The 26,459-nt window shown below is 40.1% G+C and overlaps 1 protein-coding gene across 1 annotated transcript in view; it reads left to right on the top strand.

The window, feature by feature from the left end:
- Window positions 1-26,459, top strand: part of GPC4 (glypican 4) — a 113,397-nt gene that overhangs the window by 68,233 nt on the left and 18,705 nt on the right. The window contains exons 2-3 of the mRNA XM_032757635.2: window positions 6,746-6,904; window positions 21,765-22,156. Of these exons, the coding sequence (XP_032613526.1) occupies window positions 6,746-6,904; window positions 21,765-22,156 (551 nt within the window). The remainder of the gene's footprint in view (window positions 1-6,745; window positions 6,905-21,764; window positions 22,157-26,459) is intronic.

Here is a 26,459-nt window from a genome sequence, read left to right as displayed (position 1 = left end):
TGATTGCAGGGCACTACTTCATTTGCATGGGGTAAACACCAAGTGGCCAATCGAAACCTCTAGCGGGTATTTGGACCCCAGAAGATTCTGTAACTGGGGCCCATGAGCCACTGCTTGGGTGGCTCCCACCCTGTGGAGTGTACTTCAATTTTCTGTAAATCTCTGCTTTTGTTGCTTCATTCTTTCCTTGCTTTGCTGTACATTTTGTCCAATTCTTTGTTCAAAACACCAAGAACCTGGACAACTTGCAGTCAAGACACTCTACTGGTAACAGACAAATTAATTTTAACAGAATTTAACTGAGCAAAGAATGATTTGCAAATTGATCACCCCTCCTCACAACCAGAATATGTTCAGAGGGATTCCAGTACTGTCATGTAGTTGGAGAGGATTTATGGACAGAAAAGGAAAAGTGATGTCCAGGAAACAGAAGTGAGGTACAGAAACAGCTGAGTTGATTACAGCTCAGTGATTTCCTTATTTGAACATGGTTTGAACCATTGGCCACCTGTGATTGGTGCAAGAGCAAGTTACAGTCTGTTTACACACCCAGTTTAGGTTACAGTTCACTATGTACGGAGAAACCTTTAGACCAAACTTTAAATGTGTGAGGAGGCAGCTTTAGGCTGAACTTAACAAGGTGCTGCTTTTCTGGCCCCCCTCCCTCACCTAGTACAAGTTGTCAGAAATAGTTCTTAACATGAAACCTCGGTAGCTTATCAGAGCGTAAGAGATGTTCATTTCTTTCTTTGTTTTGCAATTGTACTGTCTTACATTTACATAATACCTCCTTGTTTTCAAAGGGCTTTTTTCATTTTAAGGTTCCAGTGGGTAACTGACTTTCCCAAGAGTCTTTACCAAAAGCTTCCCAATCATGTAGAGCTGGGCTTCAAACCCATATTCCTGACTTCTAGATCAAACTTAATTATCCGTAGACTGCTGCTGTTATCTCTGCAGAATAAAAGATCCAAGTAGTTTTAAATATTTGGGACCTTTTAAATTCACTCCTTAAAAAAACCCCTCGTAGAGAGCTAAGTTTTCTTCATAACTCAAGTGAGGCACTCTTCAAGAAAGGCCAATGCAAAATCATAGTCTCTTATGTTTGCAGTTTACATAGTGCTTTCCAGTCTGTTCTTCTCAAATGTTCCTCACTGTGGTCCTTACCCTTAAGGAACAGTTTGTCTCTTTTATTTACCAAAGGCTTTTGGTTGCTTTATTGGTAAAATTAGTCCAAGTACCAAGAGTGTCTGCCTTAAAAATCCCACCGGTGCAGGCAAAGCCTGGGTTCTCTACCAGTGTCTTCTGGCTCTGTTTTCTCCATTTAGGACGCTGGGGGAGTAAACACTAGAGATTTTCTTTATTTCCTGCAGGTACAGAAAGAAAGCTGACCCCTAAGTGGTAACTACCAGTATTCCTCTATTACTGCCCCACCTCCCAAAAAAGTGCGAGAATTAGAGAGACACTTTCTTGGCATCTAGTTGAATTTCTAAATGTATTTTCTGAGAGAGATATAGAAAATGGTTGTTAGACATAGTTGCAAATAGTCGCCGGGCACGGTGGGTCACACCTGTAATCCCAGCACTTTGGGAGGCTGAGGCGGGCAGATCACCTGAGGTTGGGAGTTTGAGGCCAGCCTGACCAACATGGAGAAACCCCGTCTCTACTAAAAATAAAAAATTAGCCGGGTATGGTGGCGCATGCCTGTAATCCCAGCTACTCGAGAGGCTGAGGCAGGAGAATTGCTTGAACCCGGGAGGCAGAGGTTGCAGTGATCTGAGATCGCGCCATTGCACTCCAGCCTGGGCAACAAGAGCGAAACTCCACCAAAAAGCACGCTTGTAAAAAAAAGAAAAGAAAGAAAGAAAGAAAGAAAATAAACAGAAAGAAAGAAGAAAGAAAATAAAGAAAAAGAAAGAAAGAAGGAGAAAATAGTCAAGTTAGTAGTAAATAAGCTGAGGGCTGGCCTGAGAACCTGTCTACCATTTATGTCTACCATTTATAACATTTTCTATGGGAAGCTGAGTTATGAGCAACTGAAAATAAACGAACATTAGCTGCACCCCATTTGTACATCAGAGCCAGCCTTTGGTGAGAGGAGTAAATGAGATAAAATGAGAAAGCACAGTTTCACAGATTGCCTCAGAGCGCTGTTAAATGATGGAATAGATTCCCTCATATTCAATGCCTACTTTTTAACCATTGATTTGAAGTGCTTCAAAAAAAAGAACCAATACACACTCAGCAGGATTGAGAGTAATTTATTGTGATTGTCTTTGTTCAGCTTTGAAAACTAAGGCATTGATATTAAGACTAAAGAGAAATTACATAGAGCTGGTGTGATTGAAAAAAGTTTGGCTCTTTCGAGTGATTTTTTTTTTGTTTTTAATGCCAGAGAGTTAAGCTTTAAAAGCATGCTTCATTGAATCCCATCCAAGTCTCCTAGGACAGGGCTGGGGGACCTTTTTTCTATTGAGGGCCACTGACCCACAAAGAAAAAAACTAATCAAGGGCCATGTACAAAAAGCAACTTAATTTAGGTGCTTCCTTAGAAAACCATAAAGCTTTGAATTCACCTGCTTTTTAAATTAAGAACAAGGAATTCTCAACAAGTATAACAAATAAAAAAAACCTTCAGTTTCATATTATGCACCATTTAAGAGGTGGGGTGGGATAAGAGAACTACATGATTAGAGTGAAAAGAGAGTGGAAAGCAGACAGGAGAGTCTTAAGGGACTAGAAGCGATACATGAAGAAGAAACTGTATGTCCAGAGTCATGGAAGCAGGAGATTGAATTAGGGAAATAGGGGAGAGAAATGGCAGTTGTAGATCATAATCTACTATTCACTAAGGTAGTAGACTAACTGGTCAACTGCTATACCCAGCTGTTCCACAGCTGGAATTCAGAAACCTTTCTAACAACAATTCTTAAGGAAGGGTCAGAATCACCTAGAGCCCTTGTTAAAAAGTGCAAGTGTCCAATGCTACCCCCACAGTGGCTGTCTACCTGTCCTATCTTTATTCTGTTGTCCTCGTGTTCAGGTCTCTCAGCCTAAAGGAAAAGTTGTGGCATCTTTCTTCAATGAGAAGAATATAAGGTCACCGGGCTTAGAAAGGAAATCTCCAGAAAGAAAAGATTTCTCACTCAGACACAGCATTTTAGAAGCAGTCTCAAACACATAAGACAGAATGCTTTCAAATAATATGCACACTCTAGCTTTCAAAATAAACCATTTTGGGTGCTTAAAGTAGAAATATTCAAGTTAAAAAAAAAAAAAAAACTTAATTAGTTGCTTGAGTCTTCAAAGATTTTTTACCAGAACAGGGAGCTATAATTTCATTTTCAAATGTACCCAGACTTGTCCTCCTTTTCCTCCCTGTGCTTCTCATTAGTACTAACTAGTTATGGCACCGAATCCCCAGTAGCCCAAGAATGTCTTAGGGTTTAATTCACAAGTGTGTCTTGGACTACATGTGTCACAGGGCTTTTGGCAACAATGTCAAATTACATTTTCAAGTAACGCTTTTTAGAAATGCAGACAGGATAAGTGGTGCATTCAGGGCTATATGGCCCAAAGCGTGAACTTTGCACTGAGGGGCAGACGACTTTGCCAGCAGAAACATTAGCCAAGTATCTACCCTGTTGTCCTTTACATAAGGCAAGCCTTTCACCATTAGACAAAATCTTCCTGGAAAGATCTCTCTGAGGGGAAAGTGCACTATTTTTTTCTTTTTAAAATTAGATATTGCAGGCCGGGCATGGTGGCTCGTGCCTGTAATCCCAGCACTTTGGGAGGCCAAGGCGGGTGGATCACCTGAGGTCAGGAGTTCGAGACCAGCCTGGCCAACATGGTGAAACCCTGTCTCTACTAAATACAAAAATTAGCCAGGCGTGGTGGCGCATGCCTGTAATCCCAGTTACTTGGGAGGCTGAGGCATGAGAATCCCTTGAACCCGGGAGGCGGAGGTTGCATTGAGCCGAGATCACGACACTGCACTCCAGCCTGGGCAGTAGAGTGAGACTGTCTCAAAAAAAAAAAAAAAAAAAAAAAAAAATAGTGCCAAAACAAAGACGTGCCCCAGTGTTCCAGTATCAGCAAGTCTCAATAAGGTTCTGCTTGAAGGTCACTGGTGGAGATGAGATGGGTGGAGTGCATGGGCCGCTCTGGGCCTTTTATGTGTGCCAGTGTAAATGGTGCCATCCACTCGGACCAGGTTACTAGGAAAACTTTTATTGCTGCTACCCGTTTTTGAAGGGTGTATCCTTAGTATAAATTCCCTGTGGGTGAGTTTAAACCTGTCAACATCTAGCACCTTCTTCAACAGAGAAAATTACTATTTCCTGCTGTCTCTTAGTATTTTCTTGCTTTGAGGTGTATGTGTGTGTGTACGCATGTGTTTGTGCATGTACCCATGTACATTGGGGGCAGGGAAAAAGGATGGGTACTTTTCTGTGAACTTAGAAACCTGTTTTGATAGGATCCAGTAAGTGACCTTTATTATGTGTGAACCCTGTTAACATTAGGTGAGCATAGTTTATTTTCCAAACTTACAAGTTATTTTGCCTTGAAAATTCATGCATACCACAATGGAATCTTTGCAGGTGCTTGAAAAAACAGCCTATCCTATGATGAATTTTAGCTTATAACAATCTTTAAAAATTTTATTTAAAGTCTTTATTATGAAGTAATTCATTTAAATCATCCTATGTGGGTTCTCATTCTGAGCATTCCAATTCATTTTCTGTAGGGGGTATGAGTATAGTATGTATTATTTAATATAGCAACAGCACTGTACTTTTTGGGGGCCTTCATATTGTTTTATGTGTTAAGACTGTAATAGAGGGAACCCTTACCTCAACCCTGAAACCAAGAGACAACTGAATCTTTCTGTGTTAATTATGTGTCCCAGTACCGAAGGCCTGCTGTGAACTTGTTAAGCCAGTGCAGAGGGAGTTTTGTTTTTGGTTGTAACAAAGGTGTTTCCATAAAACCGAGCCTTAGCAACCCCTCTTCTGTCACTAATGAGATCTAAGATACTCTGCAGCCTCACAGCTCTAAACTTGATTACACAACCTTTTTTTTTTTTTTTCTTTTTTTCTGTTAGTAGAATTATTTATTGACCAAGGTTTTCAGAAATGTCAAAATAAACTTTTAGCAGTTTCTGGATGAGGAAGTTATTTGAAGATTGTTGCTCTTTCTGCCTTCCATACATGGTCCTTTAATGCTGCATACTCCCCTTTTTTGGGGGCAGTAACATTCTCCCTACTTCTTAATTGCCAGGAAGGAAGAATGATCGGGAACATATATGATTATATAATTATTTGCATATGTGCAGTTGACAATCTAGTGTTAGTGAAATAAATTGCCAGCTCAATTTTATCTGAAATACCCTGCTACCCTAGAGCTGCTTTGATATCTCCATTAGGTGAAGCCCTATTTCCTGTAAGTACACATGGCCAAGAAGCAGCAATGGCCAGCTCATGGACCATTTCGTTTTCCATGATTAGTGTTGTTTGAATGATTAGCTTTTAATTCCCCATCCCTTTGTTGATTGGTCACACTTACCATTGACAGGTTCACATGTCTTCAGTATACTCATTCCTGAGTTCCTCAGATCATCTCTCCTTTCAGACCCCTTTTGACTTGCATAGAACACGGACAGCAATAGCAGAAGGAACAGTGAAAGTCAATCCTTGTAAACGTGTACAAAATTATACCACACCAATTAATATTGGAGAGACTGAAGTGATAGTAGCTAGTGGGGTTTATTTTTGAGTGGCATTGCATCTTGTGGTCATTATAAGGGAAGAGACATTGTCTCTTCAAAGCACAATTTGTTCTGTGACAGAGGAGAACAAGGGGGGAACTCTGGGGCATATAGAAAAAACCCCCCGCCCAACCCTCACCTCCAAACTGCAAGCCAAATGCAGTTGGTATAAGGGAGGGAGATACTTCGTGGGTTGGGTTGCTGTGGAGTGATGTGTCTTTGGCATTTCCCTTGACTCTTGGGGTTGCATCACTACATAAAGGCGTTTATTGGAACTTGTTGGTTTATACTGAGATGATGCTACATACACAGAATCATAGGGTAGATATAGTCTCTGACATCTGCACAGAATACATTGGATAAAAAAAATCTTAAACTCAAGGATTGAGGATTACCATCACCCCTTTGTGATTTATCATAGCCTCAGATTATCCAGCATAAACCCCTATAGTTTCCTCTTTGCTGACAACCCTTGAAATGCACAAATGCCTTTGTTTCCCCACAGTATAACTATTGCACATGTATTTGCTCAGTTTTTGACTGTGTCACATATTTTATAAATCATTCGTCATTAAGGACAGTCTCTCTTGGAGTGTAAACTCCCAAATCTGGAAAAACTACGTCTCGTTTGCATGACTTTTGCAATATTTAGCATAGAATATGAGAATCTCTGGGAATTTATAAAAGAGACTTTACTTGACACGGAATATTATATTGTTTATTGACTACACCAGTTTTCCTGTTGGTTTAGCCATCTCTCTGATTGGAAAGTTCTTTCGCTTTTTGGAGAGGGCTTTATTATTTTATTTTCTCAAAAAGGAAATGAATATTTTTAGGCTTCCTGGAACTTGTTAGATACACATGATGCCTGGGGCTTTGCAGGAGCCTCACAGGTTGAAATGAACCTAAATCAAACCCTTCCCTCTTGGACTTGATGAATGATGATAGACATTGACTGTCCTACTTTTTATCTTGCAGGTGATCATTTGAAGATCTGTCCCCAGGGTTCTACCTGCTGCTCTCAAGAGATGGAGGAGAAGTACAGCCTGCAAAGTAAAGATGATTTCAAAAGTGTGGTCAGCGAACAGTGCAATCATTTGCAAGCTGTCTTTGCTTCACGTTACAAGAAGTTTGATGGTATGTTATTCAAGTCATATGTAAGAGCCGGCAGTTAGGTCTGTACTGTAGCTTTTTCACAGCTCCTCTGCTCCCTCAGTGCTTAAGTTTTCTCCCAAGATGTTGTCCTTGTTGGATACCAGAGACGAATTTACCCTGTAGCTTTATGGCTAGAACACTTCCGGATGCACTGGAATCTGTATGGTAGGCATTATGGAAATATGGTCACAAGGAGCCAAAAAATAGATTAGTTTAACTTAAATGCTTTCATTTATTTTCTTGGGTGAACACAGAATAGTGTTGTTGACGCAAGTCCCTTAAAAAAAAAAAAAAAAGACCTCCTAATAAAAAGCAGGCGTCTGAAAACTGTCTTAGTCAAAATAAAGAGAATTTACAGATACTGGACTTCAAATTACATTTCAAAATGGATCCCCAAAGACAACTAGAATTCCTAAAAGTTTTGCAGAACACAGGCAGGATTAAAGTTCTTGAGTTTCCATGCAGCAGAGACCCAAAAGTAGCTATTTTACTATAGTCTTCATTAAGCTGGGCTCCATCCAACCTCACATTAGCTGAAGCTCTGGCATAGTCTTTCTGTGTAAAAGCCACGACAGAACCCATTCTAATCACCTATGCCAGACGTGGCTTCTTACAGGCACACTTTCTCTTAATATTGAAGAAATAGCCAATATGAGCCAATTGAGAGTGTACTTTGATCCTATCTGAACAATGGTACAGATAACAGACTTTAAAAAATAGAATATGGAGTCCAAAACACCTCAGGATTCTTTTCCCTGGTGCTGTTCACTCAGTTTGAAGATTTTTATGAAGTAGACTTAGTTTTAAGAGGAATGATTTCCTTTGTGCCTGTTTTAAAGGCCATTCTAATTACATAGTACCTTTGAAGCATGCTTTTCTTGACATTATGTGTGGTGAAGAAGTACAAGACAAATTTTCTAGATATGAAATGTCTTTGAGTATTTCTGCAAAGGGCTTGTTACCATGGTGAAAAAGTTAGACTAAATCAGATTTGATATAGCTGATAAGGCAGTCCTAAGTTAAAGAACAGGTCGTATTTCAAATGTTGGCTCTGAGATGTGTTATTTCAAACTTATAGCCAATTTAATAAGTGTTAGGTTCCCAGGTGAGACCACAAAAGCATATTTAATCTATAATGTAGTTGAACTAAAACACTGTCTATGTAGTATGCCGTTGATCCTACCCATTTTTTCAAACATGCTATGTGCAAAATTGTGTCTTAGTTCTATCACCTTTCCCTGGATAAATGGGAACAATTTATATATCTATATATCCTTCTTATTACCCGTATCCCCCTACCTATATGCTGTAGCTGTTAAAAGTATTTAACAGTATGTTAATACCATGTGAATATGGGTGTTATTGGCAAAATCTATCATTAGACCTCCCGTCTCTCCTGATCACTGAATTATTATTATTGAAAAGAATGGTGTTTTCTTGACCATGGCATTTCTCATTCAAGATAATAACCTAAGCCTTTTCTTTTACTTTGGGGAGAAAACTTAGAAAGATAATTAAATGGTCATTTTTGAAAACTTAAGATGTTGATATTTAAAAATCACCACTTAGGGGCTTCATAATGGAATTTAGAAGGAAAAAAAAATCTGCTCTTTAGAAATGACTCTCCTGTTGGCAGCACAATGTAGTGGAGATAAAGTTGTTTCCACTTCTACTGCAAGTCACCTCATTTCTTGTTAGACTTGTTTATTTTATTTTATTTATTTATTTTTTGAGACGGACTCTCGCTCTGTCACCCAGGCTGGAGTGCAGTGGCGCAATCTCGGCTCACTGCAAGCTCCGCCTCCCGGGTTCACGCCATTCTCCTGCCCCAGCCTCTCCGAGTAGCTGGAACTACAGGCGCCCGCCACCACGCCCGGGTAATTTTTTGTATTTTTAGGAGAGACGGGGTTTCACCGTGGTCTCGATCTCCTGATCTCGTGATCTGCCCACCTCGGCCTCCCAAAGTGCTAGGATTACAAGCATGAGCCACCGCTCCCGGCCCTCTTGTTAGACTTGTATCTTCCTGTCAGGGAGCCTACGGTCATTGCCTATGGGCCTACTGGTTTAGCTATTCTTTTCCCTTCTCACTCCCCATGGTTTTATAGCACTACTATGATTCCAATGTGTAGTGTTTTGTTGTTGTTGTTGTTGTTGTTGTTTTCTTCTTAAACCATACAGAGAAACTTTATTAGTAAGTGTTAACATGTGTTTTTTAAAAAGGATAGAAAAACAGTTTTTCTTGCTCTTCCCTACCAGGCTTCACATTCAATAAATATGTTAACACTGTGCCTTGATTAGCTTCAAAACTTTAATGATTATGAAACTCCAGTGTTTTTTCTGACTTCAAATTAAAATATGGCATAGGCTGGGCATGGTGGCTCATGCCTGTAATCCCAGCACTTTGGGAGGCCATGGCGGGCAGATTGCTTGAGCCCAGGAGTTTGAGACCAGCCTGAGCAATGTGGCGAAACCCTGTCTCTACTAAAAATATGAAAATTAGCCATGAGTGGTGGTGTGCACCTATAGTCCCAGCTACTTGGGAGGTTGAGGTGAGAGGATCACTTGAGCCTGGCAGTTCAAGGCTACAGTGAGCCAAGATCACGCCACTGCACTCCAGCCTAGGCAACAGAACAAGACCCTGTCTCAAAACAAATAAAATAATATAACATAAAATACGGCATAAAGTTAGGGAACATAGATACAAGTTTTTTTTTTTTTTTTTTTTTTTTTAACAGGTAGTAGCTGAAATGTACTTGATCTGGAGATCAATATACTGGAATGCTGGAATACTGGAATGCCAGAATACTTTGCACATTTTCTCCACGTTAGGTTACAGAAACAATGAGATAATTTTATATGGTAAAACCTTAGTTGACTGGTACCCACCAAATCATAGTCCCCTAGTGGGTGCTGCATTGATTGACAAATTTTTGTTTGTTTGTTTTGAGATGGAGCCTTGCTCTGTTGTCCAGGCTGGAGTGCAGTGGCGCAATCTCAGCTCACTGCAACCTCTGCCTCCTGGGTTCAAGCGATTCTCCTGTCTCAGCCTCCCAAGTAGCTGGGATTACAGGCACACACCACCACACCCAGCTAATTTTTGTATTTTTAGTAGAGACGGGGTTTCACCATGTTGGCCAGGCTAGTCTCGAACTCCTGACCTCAGGTGATCCACCCACCTCAGCCTCCCAAAGTGCTGGGATTACAGGTGTGAGCCACCGTGCCTGGCGATGATTGACTAATTTTTAAGGCTGTCAATTAGGACTTGCCAGTAATTCTCAATGCCTGCCGATCCAAGGGCATTGATTAACAGGCTATAGGATATGTCTTGACTCTCAGAAATTCAAGGGTGGATGCTTTGGTCAAAGAATTATCCAAACTATTATAATAGCTAAACCCTGGCTCTTGGTGTGAATTGAAGAGAGAAAGTTGGGCAGACTAAAAAGATGGTGGTAGGGAACCAAGATGGAGCAGTGAAGTCGCACAGAGACAGCTGGGGACATATAGTAAGGAAATAGTAAAAGGACACATGGAAATATTATGGGTCAGGCAACTTCAAGGGAGTACCTTTTGTCATCTGCAAGCTTACAGTGTAAATTCAAAGTGGTGACCTTGACCCCAGACAACTTTGTCTATCATCAAAACCTGTCTGTGTCTATGAGATACCACTTCTTTCTAAGGTAGAAATAATTACTTTTAAAGTAATTATTGAAAAAAAAAACTTTTCAAGAAAAATAAAGTTTGGGGGCTTGTAGAGAGTTAGCCTTCTGTTACCGGAAATTATCCCATTATCCCAGTTTTCCATCATTCTTCCTCAATTGATCCTGGTCAGAGTTCTAGTGCCAGCTCTGACATTTTTGGAGTCATTGGATTTGAGAGATGAGTCCCCAGTTCCCTTACCTCTAAGGCCCTTTTTTGTTCTGTACTTTTAATTTTCTATCATTTGCACATCTCAAGAGACTGTACAGTCTAGATCAGTTTTTAAGGTATAAACTCGTGTGTGTGAGTGTTCGGAATTGGGTGAAGTACAAGAGAACACTTCCTCCCCCTCAAAAATTATCAGATTTCTTATATTTTAAATCTGTATCACTGAGTTTAAAGACTGGTGTCTGTGTTTTTCTATGCTGTCATTTTTTAAACCCACTTTTTAACTTAGGATGTTTAATACCAGAAATCTGTTTTCTGCTGGAGACACAGAGCCAAATTGTGGTAGTGACAGAGCTAGCTGCTCCCCCTCTTGGCCAATTCTGGGAATTTTTTGATAGTAGAGCTGCTAATTAACTTAGCTGAATCAGTCATCTCATGAATATGCTAATCACATACTTAATTCAGGAGGGAGTTAGGGAAAATTGCTTGGCAAAGGGAGTAGAAATAGAAGTGGGGCATAATCCGTGTTTTGGGACCACAGCATAAAGACCCGCCCGCAAATGCCTGGCATTTTGTGAGAAAATAGTTGTTTTTAAAAGAAGCATAGTTAAAATCCCAAATAGGTTAAGGTGATTACAGCTGCCATGTTAAATGTATTTCTGAATTACGTAGTAAAAATGATGTTATAGCTATGAAGTAATGTCATTGCTACATAACTGCCTGTATCAAACTGTAGATATTCTGCATGTTTAAAGAACTAAGGAAATGTATGTTGTCTGATGCTAGTCTATTGGGAACACTCCTTTAGTTTATCATTTTTAGAGCAAATTTAATAACTTTGGATGGGAGGCAGTGCTCAGTGAATTATCATCCTAGTTCTGCAGTGAACCCACTGTGACTGTGACCTGGGGCAATTAATTGAGTCTCAGTTTTCCCATCCATAAAATGAGGGGGTTGAGCTAGATGCTCTCTAAAACCCTTTCAATTCTACCAATTCTGTGAATCTTTTAAACATGTGACTAGACCAGCTGCTTTAGTGAAAGGCCTTACAAGATGTTAATTAGCCGTCTGTATGGTACCCTCTATTTTCCGTCTATCATTTTTTAACTCTCAGCTACTTTCACCAGGTCTTTGAAAAACCCTCCCATGAGCCTGAAGCTTGTTAACTTGAATAATAGTAGAAATTTTCTGAATTAGCTTAAAACGCACACAAAAGAAATAATTGTCTGTCCCATCTATCTGCATGGGCCAAGTGTAAACCAAGCAGTTACCCTTCCCTTAAACCCTAAGGCCCCTTGTTTCCTATCACTTCACAGAGGCAGGGCACGAAGCACTCTTCAGACTTAGCAGAATCTGCGTTTTAATCACTAACTGCAAATTTTCTGTAGTTCATATTAGCCATTAACCAGTGCAGAGGCTCAGTGAGTGGGAGGCATTAAAATTTATATGCCCGTGAAAGGCATGACCTCAGTGGAAGCGAGCTGTCTGCTAACCTTAAAAGACAAATATGTCCAGATAAGCTTCATGGCCATTGACTAAGCTGAAATTTCTGGAATTTTCCTGACCCCTGACTTTAACTATTTTCTACCTATATAGATAGATTATTGTCGTTTATATAGTCACACTTACTAAAAATCCCCTGAGAGGGTTTTAGATTGGAAAAAGTCTATAAGTGTGTCATAGATATGCATAGCATAATATACAACATTGATTGGCTTTTAATCCTCACCTCACATTTCATTAAGACGTTAAAAAAAATCACTGCTTTCTAAAACCTCTGCTACAGTACAGTGGGCAACATTTCATAGGCTGAGTAGCCTCGAAAGTACAGAGAAAGACATGAGGCCTTCTGGCCTTCCTGCAAATGCAGTGTTTCTTCCAGATTATGCCAGTGGTCTCCGATTTAGTTTGAAAGCACTGCTACTCTTTCCTTTATGATTCTATTTTCTTTTCTTTCCATATGAAAGAGACTAAAAAGCCAGCTACTTTTGCTAATTCTTTTATAATCTCTCTGTGAAACTTGACCAGAATGAGCCACTGCCAGCTTACTGTAATCAAATCAAAAGCTCAGACAAAATGCACACATTTCTCTATTGACAAAGGTTTTCTCCCTTTTGAGTTGTTATCTGAAGTGTGACCAATTGTGGCTGTAGCATTGGCTATCTCATCAGATTGAAAATGCATGTGCAGCTAGCTTATACAGAGCCCAAAGCACTTTAACTTTGGGCCTCTCCTATTAGCTTTGACTTCTTCACAAGGCATGACATCAGCAAGAAGCAATGGATCTGTCTGGAGGGAAGTAAATACATAGAGGAGCTTCAAATGAACTGCTTTTATCAACTCTGTTGGTTCATTGCTCTTTGGGCCTGGGAGTTTGGAATATTGTTCATCACTGCCTGCTCTACTTCTATGTGTCTGTCTGTCCAGGCAAAGAATAGGGCTTAGTTGATCTAGCACGGACTCCAACCGATTGACTGAGAGAATTCCCTATCCAGACAGGCATCAGCCCTTTCTTGTTCATTGTCCACACCCATCTTCATCATCCTCTCTCTTGGAAGAATTAGCAGAGCAATGGAAACTCTTATAATAAATATGACTCTAACAGCAGGGATGGTACATGGACCCCCCTTTCTGCAGATAGATTTGGCAATGTGTCAGCAGTTTTGAATATGTTCATACTCATTGATTTAGTAATTCCACTTCTGGATGTGCATCCCAAGGAAAGAAAGATCTGCATAAACACTTATGTACAATGTTAATAGGATGTTCATCACAGCATTATTGCTAGTGGTAGGAAATTGGAAATAAGCTTGCATGCCCCACAATGATTACATTATTCTCCGTCCATGTGGTGTCATTGTATGCAGTCATTAAAAATGATGCTTCTGCTGGGTGCAGTGGCTCACGCCTGTCATCCTAGCAGTTTGGGAGGCCAAAATGGGTGGATCACTTGAAGTCAGGAGTTTGAGACGAGCCTGGCCAACATGGTGAAACACCGTCTCTACTAAAATACAAAAATTAGCCAGTTGTGGTGGTGCAAGCCTGTAATCCCAGCTACTCGGGAGGTTGAGGCAGGAGACTCACTTGAACCAGAGAGGTGGAGGTTGCAGTGAGTCGAGATCGCACCGCTGCACTCCAGCCTGGGTGACAGAGCAAGACTCTGTCTCGAAAAAAAAAATGATGCTTCTGAAGAAGTTTTAATCACATAGAAAATGCTAACCATATAGTGTTACATAAGAACACGGTGTAAATAGATTTTTATTTCAACCATGTAACAACATGTATTTTCATAGGAAAAAGGGAGGAAGGAAATTTGATAAGCCATTGTTACTGTCTTTTAGCAGTGGGGATTACATTTATATTTTCTTCATACCTGTCCATATTTTTCAAGTTGCTATAATGAGGAATACTTTTTAGAAAAAAAATTATATATTTCTTTATGAAAAATATGGAAACTGCTTTGGCGAAGTTTTAAAATAATGTTTTTCTTTTTATTAAGTATTACAGTGCTCACTGTAGAAAATTTGGAAAAGTAGAAAAATACATCAAATCCTCCAGTGGTTAAATAGAATGAAGGGAATAAAGGGAAATAAAGTTACTTTTGAAAGCATGAAGGTATATCACTTTTCTGATTATAAAATGTCACTGAAATATCTGGGGGAACAAAATCAAGAAAGATAGAATGAAAAAAATTATCCTTGATCCCCATCACCCAACCGTCACTCTTGTATTTGCCTCATCTTTTTGTGTACATAGATAATGCATATACATACATGCAAATTGGTATCATAATGATTTGCTATTTCATGTTCTGTTTTTTTTTTTTTTTTTTTTTGAGACAGTCTCACTCTGTTGGCCAGGCTGGAGTGCAGTGGCTCAGTCTTGGCTCACTTCAACCACTTCAAGTGATTCTCATGCCTCAGCCTCCCAAATAGCTGGGATTACAGGCACATGCCACCACACCTGGCTAATTTTTGTATTTTTAGTAGAGACAGAGTTTCACCATATTGGTCAGGCTGGTCTCGGCCACTGTGCATGGCCTGATTTTTCTCTTGACATTAGATTATTAACAGATAGATTCTATTATGAGATGTGTATTTGAAGCTATATGGTACCTCTCTGACTGATCCACATAGAGGTTGGTACATGGAAGGAACACTTGCAATGGCTCCTCCAGCTCCCTAGCTTACTTATACGTGTCTGAAACCTTCTCTGGGCATTTCTGAATGCACAGAACTCTGGGCATGCTAAAGCCAATTGCCTAGCTGGTACTGAGAGTGCCCTTAGTAGAAATGGAATGATGCTCAGCAAAAGGGACCTTACAATACTGAGCCTGTGTCCCTGGCCACATTAGCCGAAGATGGGGGCCATCAGTAAACATTGTATTTATTCCCTTGGAGCCTTAGCATTCAAAATGTGTTCACGAATAAAAGCAACTTTGGGAAGAAAGGCTGATCTTATTTTGGCAGAATCCCCTAGTACTCTGTGATATGCTAATAGCTCCTAATAAGAGCTACAGCTGGTGATTGGCCTGTCTACCAAGGAGCAGCCTGTTTTTTTTTTTTTTTCCCTTAGACTTAGGGTCTCACTCTGTTGCCCAGGCTGGAGTGCAGTGGTGTAATCATAGCTCACTGCAGCCTTGAACTCCTGGGCTTAAGTGATTCTCCCATCTCAGCCTCCCTAGTAGCTAGGACTACAGGCATGCAGCACCATGCCTGGCTAAGTTTTTAAATTTTTGTAGAAATGGGGTCTCACTTTTCAGGGTAGTCTAAAACTCCTAGCTTCAAGCAGTCCTCCCACCTTGGGCTCCTAAAGTGTTGAGATTACAGGTGTGAGCTGCTGCACCTGGCCAAGGAGCAGCATATTGATTTGCTATCAATTGATAAGCATAAGTTGAGTATATGATCTTTTGGTACACCAGCCTTAGCAGGCACTCTTTAGAAGAGTGAGATTATGCCATGCTCGAGAAAACATGCCTGTTTAAAAAACAAACAAAAAAACATATGCAGACTTTATCAAAAAAGCAAAACAGGAGATAGTGATAAACCAAATTTCAGGTTGTCAGTAAAATGCTTGCTGCTTTTCCTTTTTTTCCTTACATTTTTATATGCTTATGTTTGCTGTTCATTAATTACTTGATCTTAGGTGAAAGAGTAGATGGGTGTAACTCTTTAAATTTTCTTAGAAGTTTGAAAGGTATGATTTGTAGCATTTACAAGGAGGCTTCTTTTTTCAGCTTTTCTGTTGATCTAGTAACTTAATGTTTGCATGCCACACCAGGGGTATGAAATACAGCATTTGTAGTAAGAGAAAAATCAATCCTTATATGTAAAAGGCAGCTTCCTAATAATGTAAATACCAGGTGGTAATTTATAGCACCAAAAAAAATGGATCAAATGAAAAGGGCCCCAATCTCTTAAGGTTATGGGTTAATTCTAGAATGCATTCTAGTTCATTAATCAATAGCCAGTTGATTGTTTATAAAGGAGTAACTAATGTGGCATTTAGTAGCAGAACTGGAGGTTCTTTGGCCTATTTCAAGAATTTTGAATGTTTATTTGATACAAGACAAGTAGCTGGGGATAGAAGTTCCAGAAGTACATGACGTTCTTCTTGTTTTTAAAAGACAGGATATTTACATAGAAAACTTTTATATGGAAAAGTTTTGTCTTTTCACTCTAGTTTTTCCCATGTTAAATTAGTACTACTTGCATGTAGAATGATTAGATTTTAGAACTGGAAAGTACTTACACTTCCCTAGCTCAATCCTTATACCAAGTGGACTTCTGGCAAAGAAGGTAGTATGTAAATGAAATACATGGGTGGGGGGTGTTGACCTGCTGATTAATTCTTATTTTTTATATGTGTGTGGTGTGTGTATGGTATTCTCTTGTTTAATATAATGTAAGCTCTCTTCTCAAGGGTGAGGTTTCCCCATTCCCTATTTTTCACCCAGCAGTCACTCCCACCCTCATGGATGTCTGGGACATTTCACAACCTTTAAAGATAGAACCATTAAACATTTCCCTTAGGATAAACAGTTCCCAATTTTATAAGGCCTTGGGTCTTCTTAGAAGACCTCCAGCAGCTTTGGCTTCATTTATGTCCCCTCAGATGGATAATGTTTGACTCCACTAGGAAAGATAAAAACCAGTCTTTAAAGATTTTTTTTAAAGGATTGTAGATACAAAGAAACTCTAAGAGTGACAACACTATCATCTCACATATTAGTAATAATGTTTATTTGTTGAGCATCTACTTTATGCCAAGCATTATCCATATGAGGTGAGTGATAATAGCCCCATTTTATGGATGGGATAAAAGAGGCTCAGAGAGATTAGGCCTTTTGCCCAAGCAAGGTCGTACAGTCCCCAAGTGAGAGATCTCCTGTTTTTCCCACTGTGTCCTCCTGCTTTAGATTCATAGCATGTTACAGTGTTTATTTCCATCCTGTGTTGAGTGGCCATTCATGAGTTCAAGGAGTAGCAGCTGCTTTATCTTTAGAACGTATATACTTAAGCCTTCAAACTGAAAATTGAAGGGCAAATAAACGCTGATCACCAGCACTATATATTTCAAATCCTTGCAAACCACCACCTCTCAAACTTTCTTTCAGACACCAGTAGCTTTACTTAAAACAGATTCCCTGAGCAGCATTTTTACATGAATACAAGCAATTGCTGCACAGATCTAACTTCCAGTTCGCTTGGCTTTTGATCGTTGTGGAATCCTGGTTTACATTGCTCTTGGCTGGTTCTCTCTTAGTCACCAAGTGTATTGTAATTAGTTTCAGGCATAATGATTATGAGTGATGACTGCTAGGTGTCTAGGGCCTGTACAGCTCTTCTTCAGCAGTTAAGATCTGACCCTGATTCTGAGTTCTGAGAATGATTGAAAAAAAAATGGAGATGAACATTGCAGCGATTACTGAAGTTGCTATTGATGGCTGTGGACAAGGATCTGAATGGCTAATTTATGCTTCATTCCTCATTGTAGAAGTAAATGTCATGGGAATAGAAAGGAGGATTGGGGATGCGAAAGAATTATGCAAGAACATGCGAGCTGCTAGTTTAATAGGAGGAACAGATGCAAAAGGATTTTTTCTCCTTCTTTCTAATAGCAAATTATTATGCTTTGGTTGATATTGTACCTAATTGCTATGGATTTCAGAATTTAAATGATGTCTGCCATCCTTATGAGGTCCCTTTGAGGCAAAAGGCATAGGTAGAATAGTCCCAAGCAACAGGGCTAGTAAGAATCCATCTAAAAAGAAATGAGTCTGGGTCTTCTGGATCCCCTGATTTTTGTCTGGTTGACTCTCATAGATTAAATATATGAGTATTTAGGAACTTTTTGCATGTAATGAGGGATTAACAATTTTATAGATGTTTAAAAAAATCTCTGGTATTCTCATAAAACCATATGTGGAGAGTGGCAGTGTATGGTAAAGGTGAATTGGATGGGGGAAATTTATCTAACCAGAAATTTTCATTATGGTCTGATTGTGCAGGAAGAAGGTTAAGATGCATGGCAAAACACCATGTGCTTTGATTTGAGCCCATAAGAGCCACTCAGTACATACTTGTCAAATTGCATACCCATTTGGAGAAACTGTGACGTTTTAACTCGTTATATCAGTTTTATAGAATTTCTCAAGCATTTATTAACCACATGCTCACCCAAATGGTCTTTATATTTGCAACTTATATAGCCACATTAAACAGTCTTTTAAAATGTGAAGGAAAGAAAATAAATTTTCTGAATGATGAAATGAATTAGGATTTAGTATGTATATAGCACCAAGCTAGGCTCTTAAAGTACACACTAGCATAAACACACACATACACACCAAAAAAAAAAAAAAAAAAAAAAAAAACTTTTCTAGACAGAATGTGAGTCATGGAAACCAAAGTATGGTCCATGGTGGATGTTGGACAGGGGCATGTCAGTTTCAAATCGGTCTCCTCTTCATTAGGCCATTTCTCTTGTACTCCAAAGTAGCTATGTTATATATGGCTGCATCCACCCATAAGCTCTTGACCTGAAGGAGGAACTCCAAGATAGATAATATTTTACTTTTTCCGTAAAGTGTTCAGTGATTTAGTATTTGTTTGACTTGCAGCACTTTGTCAAAAGGCTAAACTTTGACATTTATTAGAAGTTTTAAATTAAAACTAAGCTTGAAATGTCACACCGTACCTCACCCCACCCCTAAAAACCAACATGACTCTAGGTGACGTTACTTAAAAATGCAAGTTAGTTTTGAGAATTACTTACCAAATGAGTCTGAAAGCACAAGTCAAATAATTCTGAATGTCCAATTTCTGCTGATATGTGCCAATTTTATGAGCAATATAATAAAAATTCAATATAAGGAAGGACCTGTGGTTGCTGTTGGAATCCACTCTTTTTGATCATGAAATATTAATAGCACTGGATTGACACACAAGGCTTGCATATTGTTCTCAATGATGACAAAGCTTTATTTTTCCAATATGTGATAGCTATGTGTGCAACACACTGGTCATGTAATAACGGAACCCACGTGTGCCTTTTATGCCCTCCATGAGCAATCACCACTTGGCAAGGATGCTAGCAAAATTCAAGCATGGTGTGGGACATGGACCAGATGGCATTTAAGGTCCCTTCTCAACTTTGAACTCTAAAAAGTACTGCATACATTTAATCATCTATGTTAACACTTAGTTGAGAGAGTTCCACACAAGAAAATTTGTCCCCAAGACAATAAAAAAGTCATTCCTAGGAATGCAATAAATTTATTTGAAAATATAATTCATTGGAAAGACATTTTCTCTTAATTAAAACATTAATGCTTGTCCTGACTGCTTCACACTCAACACAGCCCCTGAGTTGTTGGTGATTGCAACTGATAGGTGAAATGGGAGAAGTTTCAGCAGCTAGAGCAGTTGTTTTCAAACTTTAGGGTATATCAGAATCACAGATAGCTGAAAATTTTGGCCTGTCCACCAAGCCATTTGGCCTGTGGACAAGCCAGTTGCCTAGCTGGTGCTGAGAGTACCCATAGTAGAAATGGAATGATGCCCAGCAAAAGGAACCCTCCAGGGTTTCTGATTCAGTAAGTCTGGGGTGGGGCCGAGAATGTGCATTTATAGCAAGTGCCCAGGTGATGCTGATCCTGCTGGTCCCAGGCCCACACTTTGAGAACCACTCGGGATTTTGGAGAAAATAAAAGGCCATCCTAGGTAGCTGATTGGTATGCTTCTTATATTGTTCACCTAACTCTTTGTGCAGTTTCTGCCCACTCACTTTCAGGGAGAGAGCTTTGGTAAAAATGTCAGGCTGCGCACTTGTAATGCGGATGAGTTGACCTGCCTATTTGTTTACTATGCAGAGGAAGTCCATTTCCCTTTGTTTCTCTGAAGAAAGCCCAGTAAATAAAAGGCAAGCAATAGTAGAGAAAAGAACTAGATAAAAGGAAAAGGAGAGAAGCAAAGAAAAAAAAACCCACAGAAGCCATACCTACAATGTTTGAAAAGCTGGAACCAGGGAGGACTGTGGACTTCATCCTCAGGCCTCAACGAATCACTAAGTGATGAGTTAGGGGCTGAGAGACATAGGTATAGAATCTCTTGGCATGTCAGGAAAGTCACACACATACATCTCCCTGCAAAAGTATTCAGTTTCTTCAGTCCAGGTTTTGAAAAGCTATTTGGAATTAGTGGCCAGTCTCTGAGTTGCCCACCCAATGTGAGAAGAGAACGGTTTTGTAGAACTATTGCATTTTGATAAGCTCACCAATGTTCTGGCTTTGAAGTAGGTGTCATATTTTCTTTTCTGTTCCATATTTACTCAGAGGCAGTTTCTTATTTGATGTGGTCCTTATATTTTGCTTTGGTATTTGTTATATTTCCTGCTTATAAACTTGATATCATGAGGTGTTTATTTTTATACCAGGCAAGAGATTCTTTAAGAATGATTAATGTTACAGATACACCGTTGGCTTGTTTTTTCATTGAAGTTCCTGAGGAACGCTTCAGGAGAAAACTAGTTTGCCATTTGTAGTTAAGAGATTAAAATCTCTAACACTTAGGCTGTGGCTGTATGGTGGCCAAAAAGTAAATCTGAAATAACCAGATATTCTCATTTACATTTTTCAGTTTTTTTATGTTGTCTCATAAATATACTATATTTATTAAGTCCATTATGCATGTGCTCTCTCTCTCTTTCTCTCTCTCTCTCTCACACACACACACACACACTCACACACACACTATCAGAAGGAATATTGAAAAGAGTCTCATGATGTTATTGTATAAATCCCTTAGAAACCCAGGATCAAGCTGGATACTCCCAATTTGTGCTACTGTCATAGAGAAACACCCAGGAACTTATTTTCAGAAAACTTATGTGCTTGCTTGTAGGGGTGTTTGATTATGTTTTTTAGCCTCAAGCATTTTCCAGGCAGCTATAGTGCATGATCATATAGATAAATGAAAAGGAGAAATGAAAAAAAATTCAGGCCCAAGTAAAATAACAACTTTTGAAAACACCTGTCCTGCTCTTAGGTTACAATTAGAAGGCATGGTTAACTTTGGCTTAGATTCTTAAGTAAAAAGTTGAGGGAAATCTCATGTTTTAGACTTCATGTGCACATTTTTTCCAGTGTTTCTTTATCCACCTATGACAGAGAGAAAGTGAGAGACAGAATGAGAGAATGTGTGTATTGTACTGACTCCTGAGAAGTTGTTGGTTTAAATTTTCATTTTTTTCCTCTCTCAGACACCTATGTAGGTAACTTTGTGACACAGGTTTCCTTTCATTGGCAAATGATCTGAGATGCCACATTCCCCAAAAGAAATTCACGCTGTGTACAAACATGTTTTCCAATTTAATTGTGTGGTTTTTTTTTTCCAGTTTTCAAATTTACTGGAAAAGCAGTTATTTAAACACTGAAAACTCTTCATTTTTCTTTTCTTTTTTTTGGTGTTGGTTTTAGAATTCTTCAAAGAACTACTTGAAAATGCAGAGAAATCCCTGAATGATATGTTTGTGAAGACATATGGCCATTTATACATGCAAAATTCTGAGCTATTTAAAGATCTCTTCGTAGAGTTGAAACGTTACTACGTGGTAGGAAATGTGAACCTGGAAGAAATGCTAAATGACTTCTGGGCTCGCCTCCTGGAGCGGATGTTCCGCCTGGTGAACTCCCAGTACCACTTTACAGATGAGTATCTGGAATGTGTGAGCAAGTATACGGAGCAGCTGAAGCCCTTCGGAGATGTCCCTCGCAAATTGAAGCTCCAGGTTACTCGTGCCTTTGTAGCAGCCCGTACTTTTGCTCAAGGCTTAGCGGTTGCGGGAGATGTCGTGAGCAAGGTCTCCGTGGTAAGCACTCTTTGTCTTCTCTGTTTTGTTTTTGTTTTGTTTTGTTTCATGTTAAAAGAACGTTTGGGAAAGGTAGAAAAATAAATCACCGGAATTCTGTTGGCTCAATAGCAGCCTTTTCTTCCTCTCTTACCTCTTCTCTCCCACACACTGTCCTTACACATGTACGTTTTAGAGTTACTAAACGATACTGTGATCAGAATCTTCACCTATCATTATTATTGTGGTTTTTTTTTTTGTAGCTATTCTTAGAAGGGGGAATATATGTTTACGCAGGAATCTTAAAAGTGGGTTAATACTGCCATACCCATTTTAGCTCTTATTCTACTTCCTTTCTACACAAACAAACATACACACACAGGCTCCACATTTGGTTGTTTTGTGTGACTGTGAGCCTACTAGTTATAGTCTAGGAAAGCATTTAATCTCTGTGAGCATATGTTTCCTTGTTAGAAGGTGTACTCAGAGCTCTTTGGAAGACAGGTTTCTACGACAATTAGTGTGGACTACACTGCTGTTGACTCATGACTTTGTAGAATTACTAATACAGAAAGTGAAATTGTAATATGTGATCAGGAGCTGATGAAATGAACCTGTTTCCTCGTTGGGAAATTAAGTGAATTGGACTAGATAGACTCTGTTCTTTTTTTTGGGAGGTGGGGACAGGGTCTTGCTCTGTTGTCCAGGCCAGAGTGCAGTGGCAGGATCTCAGCTCACTTGCAACCTCTACCTCCGGGGCTCAAGCAATTCTCCTGCCTCAGCCTCCCTAGTAGCTGGGATTACAGGCATGTGCCAGCACGCCTGGCTAATTTTTTGTATTTGTAGTAGAGACGGGGTTTCACCATGTTGGCCAGGCTGGTCTCGAACTCCTGGCCTCAAGGGATCCGCCTGTCTTGGCCTCTCAGAGTGCTGGGATTACAGGTGAGAGCCACCACGCCTGGCCAATAGACTCTGTTCTTGAGCAGGATATTGCTTTAGGGGCCTCCTTGTGTAGAAGCAACGGAGAAGGAAGTCTTTTGTGGGTGAGACCATGCAACTGTGCCTTTATATCTCCCAGTTCCACCAGAGAATCTTTGCTTTCTTTGACTTCACACAGTAGGGATCTGAGCAAGATTTCAAGGGGAAAGGGGTTCCACTGCTCCTTCACTGCCATTCCCCTCCCCCAAATGAAATCTGAAAACTTCTTGAAGACCCTACCACCTCTACCTTTCCATAAGTTGATACCAGGGAAGAAACATAAATATACTGGGGCAAAGTGATCTTTGCAAGACTGATCTTAGTGCTGTCAACTTTAGTCCCTCAAAGGGAAAGCCAAATTGTAGGCCATTGCTAAAAAGCCTGGATGCACAACAACAGCAGATTCTGCCGAGGCCATATGGTTGTTTTGAGGACTGGAAGAATGGACAGCATAAAAACTGGACAGCACTACAAATGTGAAAATAGACACCTGATTGCCTCTTACAGTTTATCTACAGTTAGGGTGACCATATAATTTATTGTCCAAACAGGACACTTACTGTCTAAATCAGGAGGTGCTTATTAACAAATTATTCACAGACAACAGGTGTCACTTTTTTTTTTTTTTGACAGAGTCTCACTCTGTCGCCCAGGCTTGAGTGCAGTGGCGAGATCTCCGCTCACTGCAACCTCCGCTTCCCAGGCTCAGACAGCAAAAGGTGTCACTAATTTTTTTTTTTTTTTTTTGACTCTCGCTCTGTCACCCAGGCTTGAGTGCAGTGGCGAGATCTCTTCTCACTGCAACCTCCACCTCCCAGGCTCAGACGATTCTCCTGCCTCAGCCTCCCTGGTAGCTGGGATTACAGGCATGTGCCACCACACTCAGCTAATTTTTGTATTTTTAGTAGAGATTGGATTTCACCATGTTAGCCAGGCTGGTCTTGAACTCCTGACCTCAGGTGATCTGACTGCCTCTGCCTCCCAAAGTGCTGGGATTACAGGCATGAGCCACCGTGCTGGCCAGGTGTCACCAATTGTTAATAAGCAACCAGGACTGTCGTGGACTGGCCAGGATACACGGGTCACTCTAGTTGGAGAGAAAACTTATATTCACCAGAGTGAAGATAAAGATGCTAAAGAATGGTTTATTATGAAAAATAGGTGCTCATGGGATTTTTCTTGTTAGAATTGGGTGATAATAAGGATTAGTTGATTGATTGCATTCGTTATGTTGTTTGTTCTCTCTCTCATCTCCAGGCCATAAACTGTCAGGAAGCAATTCTTTCTAGTATGTTTTTGTTCACTCCTTCTTTGATATTTTCATCGTAAATTGCAAATATTTATTGGGGCATATGAGGGTGGAGTTGAGGGTAAGTGGGGAGGTGATTGTTACAATTAAAGGAATAATATCTGATTCTTGAACTTCTGCCAACCCCAGCAACCATTATTAATCTTGGACATACTTTTGTCAGAATCCCTAAAACAGTGCACAGTGAATCAGATTAAAGTTGTTTGCATTGTGGTACACCCAGCACATTTGCCCTCCTTCAACAATTCCTCATGTTCATCCTCCACTGAAAGGGCAGAAAGACACTGCCGTGTGATTTGGACATCTGTGCATGCATGTGCATGTGCGTGTGCACTTGTGTCAAAGAGAAGAGAGTCAAGAGCCCTTTGCTAGTTTGAAAAGTACTTTCTTTATGTTAACCCTCTCCCCTTCCTTTGAGTTTCAGTGTTGATTCTTGGAGAAAAAGGGCCAGACAGCAGACTCAAGCCTGCCTTGGTGTTAGCCTCACTTTGCAAGGTTAGAGCTACTTTAGAGAACTGAACCTACAAACATGGATGGGCGGGGTAGCCAAACTGAGAAATTTAGAGACAATTGATTGCAGGTTAGAGGATCGAAGGCTAGAAAAGGCTTGCCTTTGTTTTGCGTCTCCCTACCTCCCAGGTTACGGGGAAGTAAGCAGTTGTGCCTTCCCTGTGTTGCGTTCTTCTGGACATCGTTCTCAGAATTAACCGTGGGAAACCAAGAAGCTTGACTTTGATATTTAAGATTCAGACATCCTTACTTATGCAACAAAGGTATGTGACCCACTGTGAAATAGTCACAATCACTTTTTCTTTCTCCTTTCTTTTTTAAAAGAGGCAGGATCTCGCACTTTCACGCAGGCTGGAGCGCAGTGACAGGATCATAGCTCATTGCAGCCTCGATCTCCTGGGCTCCAGCAATCCTCCTGCCTCAGCCTCCTGAGTGAGTAGCTGGGACCACAGACATGCACCATCATGCCTGGGTAATTTTTGGGTTTTTGTTGTTGTTGTTGTTGGTTGGTTGTTTGTTTTTTGTAGAGACAGAGTCACACTATGTTGCTCAGGCTGGTCTTGAACTCCTGGCCTCAAGCGATCCTCCCACCTCAGCTTCCCAAAGCACTGGGATTACAGGCATGCACCCATACCCGACTAATTTTGTATTTTTAGTAGAGGTGGGGTTTCTCCATGTTGGTCAGGCTGGTCTTGAACTCCCGACCTTAGGTGATTCGCCCACCTCGGCCTCCCAAAGTGCTGGAATTATAGGCATGAGCCACCACGCCTGGCCTTGAAAAATTTACTTTCTAAATATAACCCTAACAATTTTTGTTTTTAGACTTGATCTCTATTCTATAGTCATTATATTCTCATGTCAGCCTAGGAGATAATTGTGTAGTTGTATGGGAAGACAGTGAATAGGAGCAATATGGCTGAATTTACATAGAGTAAAACATAACTTGCCAATTGTTTAGCTGAAAATAAAGTTTTGTGGCTACTTGTAAGTATTGTGGTCACAACTGGGAATGCCTAAAAAAGACAATGTTTTTGCTTCACAACTGAACTTCTAAATTTAAGGACTGAATTGAAATCAAACCCTTTAATTAAATTAATTATATTATCTAAATGAATAAAGCATATAGGCATCAAGTCAGTTTCTAAAGGCGCTGAAACAAGAATTCTATAAATATCTACCATCTGTGGAATGCATCTGCATACAAGCATGCAAGGCATACTTGCATACCTGAGAAAATATTTATTACATTAATTTTTGGAGTATGACAGCCAGTTAAAAAATTTGAGATACAGTGGTTTTGGAAAGACAATAAAGGATCTGGCTATCGTGGCCGGGCACGGTGGCTCACGCTTGTAATCCCAGCACTTTGGGAGGCCGAGGCGGGCAGATCACGAGGTCAGGAGATCGAGACCATCCTGGCTAACACAGTGAAACCCCATCTCTACTAAAAATACAAAAAATTAGCCGGGCGTGGTGGCGGGCGCCTGCCTCAGCCTCTCCGAGTAGCTGGGACTACAGGCGCCCGCC

This window comes from Hylobates moloch, unplaced genomic scaffold, assembly GCF_009828535.3.
Source record: "Hylobates moloch isolate HMO894 unplaced genomic scaffold, HMol_V3 SCAFFOLD_7, whole genome shotgun sequence".
Lineage (NCBI taxonomy): Eukaryota > Metazoa > Chordata > Mammalia > Primates > Hylobatidae > Hylobates > Hylobates moloch.
This window is presented reverse-complemented; position numbering and strand designations above follow the sequence as displayed.